Raw genomic sequence first — 6,014 nt, forward strand, 5'->3', positions numbered from 1 at the left:
TCATTTAGATTACTATAGCTTTTTGGTAAGTTTGAAATGAGAAAGTGTTAGAAATTCAAAATTGTTCTTTTTTAGATTGTTTGGTACATATCAGAGAAAACATTCAACCTTTAGTTTTTTGAGATCGGCCTATTTCGCTCGGTTTCAGATCCATCCATTTGCCAGTTAATGTCATAAAGTTATTCTTCTTTATGGTTGAGTAATATCCCATTGTTTATATATATGATGATTTTTTTATCTACTCATCTTTGTGTACAAGCTTTGTGTCCAGATATACAGGGGTACATATATACCCACATTGAAGTCCAGAAAAAAAAATATAGAATAGTTATCGCTATATTGTTGTTTAACATGATTTTATCTGTTGCAAATTTAAAACATAATAGGTAAAGGAATCAAAATGTGTTATGCCCAATAACCAGATTTTTCATAAGATCATGGAGATTAAATTGATTATGAAAGTATTCCTCCATCTTTGGAAGAAATTACATTCAAACAAAATATCACATGGGGTTTTGTTTCCTCTAATTGCTCCAGGTATGGCTTATGAGGTAGCACTTCAGTTTTGTTCTCCTGGGTCAAAATCCCCAAGGTCTTGGTGGAATATATGTGTGGCACACTGAAGCAGGGTAAAAGATTTCCATCTTCTCTTTCATTCTGTCGTCACTGAGTTTATTTTGAAAAGATTGAGCAGAAAAAGGCTTTTTTCTGAAGAAGGCTATTAATCTTTATAAACAAGTTTTAATAAATGATTCAGTCAAATTCTTCTGCATTGAGGTGGGTTGATTAAATCCTTCCTTCATTTTACTTTAGAAGGAAAAGAATGTGTTCCTATAATCTTTAAGGTGTCAAACACAGGTACAAATCTAGCTGCAGTGATAACCATACAGTTCTGCTGGCTAGAAATATTTGTTTCCTTTTCTTTCACTGTATGCACTCTAAAAGGCTGACCTACATTACCAGGAAATATTTTGTTTTTCTTTATCACAAACAACTTCTTCAATGCTCAAACCTTTATTTTTAAGAAGTGATAAGAATTCTGTGGTACATTGAATTGTTTGCAATTACATACATGATTCTTTGGTTGACTCTCAGAAGAAACATTTCAGAGGATGAGACATATTTTTTTTTAAATTCTATGGTTTAAAATTCTTAATAGAGTAATGGATACATGGCAAAAAATAAATAAATAAATAAAGAATAATCAGGGGTGCCTGTCACTAGAAAGGAAGGAAAGAATTTGCAATCTGCACCTTGAGCCTTCAGTTTGTTGAATATTGTGACACTTTCTGAGAATGAATGGGAGGTTGTGAACCTCAATCTGAAGCCTCAAGTTCATAAATATTGGTGAGTCAAAATCTAGAAGGGTGGAAAAGATGTGAGGGTAGGAGTTAGCCAAATACATAAATATCAGCATATATTTGTCTTTGATGGCAATGATTTTGCTTTCAGCCTTGGACTGCTCAGGATATGTAAAAACAGATTGAAAGAAAGAATAGATATTGTGAAACGTTTGAAAACGTATGCAGAGTTATGGAATTTTGACTCAATGAGCTTTGTGTTATATTAAATAGATTCAGGACAAAAATTAATGTAGTAGGAAGGCAAATTATGGATATTGGATTGAAGGAAATCTAAAGGAGCAGTTGAAGAAGGAAATCTGCAAGGATGTTATTCAGGAAACACAAGTGTGTGTGTATTGTCTTGGATAATAAGATAATAAATCAGATAACTATGAAATATTTCATTTCAGCTAATAAAGCATGCAACTCAAAGTATTCTATGTGGAATGATCTTTTCCTTGTGCCTACTTCTATTTTAGGTTTCAAAAAGTAGTTATAATGTGGATTAGAATAATTGTATTAAATTATAGAAAATCATAGTTGAAGTGATTTAAGGGAACACAGGACATATAAAATAATACAATGACCCTTTATCCATAACTGTTCTTGGTTTATACTAATTTAGCATGCTTAGATCCCATGGAATTTCACTGTAACTACTTGTTTTGTAGGACTCAAGATGTGCCTTAGAGACTTGTGTGTTTACAGTGCAGTTGTAATTCAATAGGCAATTTTAAAGTCTTTAGGAGTGTTATAAGATTTTACCTAAATGCACATATAGTATGTTCCTAGAGTGCAGAATTGATTCACTTCATATCCACACATCCACTTACTCAACAAATGTTACGGGGCACCTGCTATGTCCTAGAATTCCATCCTTGCTATTGTGGATTTTTATTTTATTGTGGAACAGACAGTGACATAATGGTACATGGTAAGAAAGTAAGTGAAGTATGTTATGTTATAGATACTGCATGAACTTTTAGGGTTTACAATTATTCATAAAGACAGATAATGGTGTGACCATGGCTATGGCAAATGAGGAAAATGTGTTGATTCTCTAGAGATTAAGAGAATAAACTAGTGGCAGCCAGTAGAATAGAACATTGAAAGGACTATGTGGCTACCAAATTTAGTGAATTCCAGAAAAACTTCTGAACCAAACAAAATCCACTGTAATTCCTCAGGAAGCAACATCTCATCTTTGGAGGTTTTGAGGTAGACTGAACTGACCACCTAAGGATGATGTGGAAGGAGAGTTTCAACATGTCCAGTGTGGTGGTGCACTCCTGTAATCCCAGTGGCTCGGGAGATTGAGGCAGGAGGAACTGGAGTTCAAAGCAAGCCACAGCAGAAGGGAGGAGCTAAGCAACTCAGTGAGATGCTGTCTCAAATAAAATACAAAATAGAGCTAGGGATGTTGCTCAGTGGTTGAATGCCCCTGAGTTCAATTCCTGATATCCCTCTACCCCCTAAAAAAGAAAAAGGTTTCAACATAAAAAAAATCAGTCAGAACTTATTGCACTTAAGTTTGTTTCACCTTGAAATTGCACTAAATACATGGATAATAACAAGAGGAGGTAAGAGCATTTATAATTTTCTATAACTATGAATTATTATTTTATAGAAAAAGTGAAGAAAAGGGATGTCTGATCATGGGAAGGACACTGGGAAAACAAGTTCAGAAATAACTATGAAACAATAGGAAAAAATAGCTTGATCAATTAGATGAGTCATTAATTCTCTTTTTAGAGTTTAAATTCTCAGAGATGAATAAGCGAGGCAGGGAAGAGATTGATGAAACTCATGATGAGTATTTCCTTGGAAATAAGTAAGTTCACTAATTTGCATTTCATGCAAAAAGCTCACTTGGCTCTTCCCATCAGGTCAATGTTCTGTGGCGATGTTGAGTTTGCTAGTTGGAGATATGTCAGGGCCAACTGCAGTTCTATTCTCCCCTCTCAACTTGCTTTCTTATTATTCCATTGTATGAGTTTCATACTCCATTATAATTGTGGCATTAATTAAGGCTTGCTTGTAAACAAATGTAACTGTCAGATATATTTCCCATGACACTCATTGTGGACAACCACTAAGACTCTGAGTGTTTTCTCATTTCATTCCGCCTTACCCAAATTTGTCTACTTTCTTCTCTGAATCAACTTTCCCATTGTATCCACAGAACCCAAGAAAACCAGACTGCTGGAGTGACATTCATCCTCCTGGGCTTCTCAGAATACCCAGAGCTCCAGGTGCCCCTGTTTCTGCTCTTCCTGACCATCTACACAGTCACTGTGCTGGACAACACAGGCATGATCCTGGTCATCAGGGTAAACCCCAAACTCCACACCCCCATGTACTTTTTCCTCAGTCACTTGTCCTTCATTGATTTCTGCTACTCTACCGTGGTGACTCCGAAACTCTTAGAAAACTTGGTGGTGGAAGACAGAACCATCTCCTTCCCAGGCTGCATCCTGCAGTTCTTCTTTGCATGCATATGTGTGGTGACAGAGACGTTCATGTTGGCAGTGATGGCCTATGACCGATTTGTGGGCGTGTGCAATCCTCTCCTCTACAGGGTTGCAATGTCCCAGAAGCTTTGTTACTTGTTAGTTGGAGCATCATACTCTTGGGGGCTAGTCTGTTCCTTGACACTTACTTACTTTTTACTGAAATTATCATTCCAAGGAAATAATATCATAAATAACTTTGTTTGTGAGCATGCTGCCATTGTTGCTGTATCCTATTCAGATCCGTATATTAACCAGAAGATCATTTTAGTGTCTGCTACATTGAATGAAATAAGCAGCCTGGTGATCATTCTTGCTTCCTATGTTTTCATTTTTATCACAATCATGAAGATGCCTTCAGGTGGGGGTCGTCACAAAGCCTTCTCCACATGTGCCTCCCATCTGACTGCCATTACCATCTTCCATGGGACCATCCTTTTTCTCTATTGTGTTCCAGTCACCAAAAGTTCCTGGCTAATGGTTAAGGTGGCCTCTGTCTTCTATACAGTGGTCATCCCCATGTTGAACCCCCTGATCTACAGCCTCAGGAACAAAGATGTGAAGGAGACAGTCAGGAAATTAATCAACACCAAATTACATCATATATTGTAATGTCTGTTTAAGAGTATCTTGCAGAATGGTTCAAGATATCTTGGAATGATTATCAACTTGAAAGTTCAGTTTTCAAAAACCAAGCAGTACATGTTTAATATAATCACCAGTTGATTGATAAGTCAATGTCTGTTTAAATGGAAGTTTGGAAAATAAGCTATAAAATAATAAAAAGTATAGTAATCAAGTCTATCTATTGAAATTAAAATGTCTAATCTAGTTTGTCAGGGAAGAATGCTAAGTTAATACTTTACCATTTGGTTTCTGAAATAAATATTCCATTCCTTTTTAGCTATTTTTGAGAAATGAACTTAGAGTTTTTGTAACTTTATACCTTACCATAGAGAAATATCAAGTGCAATAGAGTAACCTAAGAATTCTTCAACACTCAGGCACAAAATTTAAAAGGAATATTTATTCAATCTCACATAGAGAACATTGGTACGTTATAAAAACATAATGCATATCTCTGCCCCCAAAAGTGCATACTTTTATTTTGTATGTTATATGGTGTGTGTTAGCATAAATATTATTTGGTAATTGTATATAAGACATCAGAAATTAAAATAAATATACCTTTCATAAATAGGTATTTCTAAATCTGAATTAGTCATGCATGCCAATATTTATTTGTGTATAGGTTATATACCATGCATAACAAAATAAAAATTTCAGTGATATAACATAATTTTGATTGATTGATTAGGTAGTCCTGCCTACATCAGTCAGAACTTCTCTTGATTAACTTGATATGTTCTGGTCTGATGGGAAAACTTATATCTCCTGCAGATGCGCATAGTGACTGGGTCATTCTGCTGAGTGTCTGTGATTCTCTTTGAACCATTGGAGTAGTAAGAATATTTTTCTCCCAGTGTCAATCACAAATAGGTACTAAAACAAAAGCTAGCCCAAATCTCCCTCTGCTACATTTGTGGACACACTATTAACCAATGGAAATCACAGTTAAACCCAAAGTTAATAGTTGAATCATTAACAGGAGCAAGTGTGTCAGCCTATTCTGGAATTGAAAAGTGATGTGGTGTAGTGCACATACAGGAAGACAAAAGAATTGTGCTCAATATTTCAATATTAATACATTATTGCTACCTTTTCAATGTGAAAATATCCTTCTGTGTTCCAGAAAAATATAATTGTCCTAGGTCTGTAAATGTTTTCCATAAATTGATAAAATCCTTGAGTTGGTGAAAATAAATGACTGTCTTAGTCACATGGTTGATTTTCCATAGGAAAGTCAGTCTTGGAAAAATTTCAAAATAATATGATTCCAATCTAAGAACAGCTTTTAAACTCATTTCCTCATGTCTCCTGAATTGTGAGCCTTTCATTTGCAAATGAAAAATAGAATTTCCTTAACTATAAAGCTTTTGTGGCAAACTGCATAACCTACACTACTAATCCAATTTTCAGTACATAACAATATTTATAACAATTCAGCAAACTGTAGTATCATATAATTTATCTAACTTTTACAGATCTGTCAATCTGGTATCATACAAAATTATTTAAATGTTCCAACTGATATTGCAAT

The 6,014-nt window shown here is 34.9% G+C and overlaps 1 protein-coding gene across 1 annotated transcript; it reads left to right on the top strand.

Annotated features, from left to right (window-relative positions):
- Positions 1-3,112: 3,112 nt before the first annotated feature.
- LOC306639786 (olfactory receptor 5D13-like) lies at positions 3,113-4,465 on the top strand (the record flags this gene model as incomplete). Its single annotated transcript, XM_079103521.1, has 2 exons — positions 3,113-3,174; positions 3,526-4,465. The coding sequence occupies 2 exons, from the start codon at positions 3,113-3,115 to the stop codon at positions 4,463-4,465; spliced, it is 1,002 nt and encodes a 333-aa protein (XP_078959647.1).
- Between the last annotated feature and the right edge of the window lie 1,549 nt (positions 4,466-6,014).

Source organism: Sciurus vulgaris, assembly GCF_902686455.1.
Source record: "Sciurus vulgaris genome assembly, chromosome: 11".
In the NCBI taxonomy this organism is placed as follows: Eukaryota; Metazoa; Chordata; class Mammalia; order Rodentia; family Sciuridae; genus Sciurus; species Sciurus vulgaris.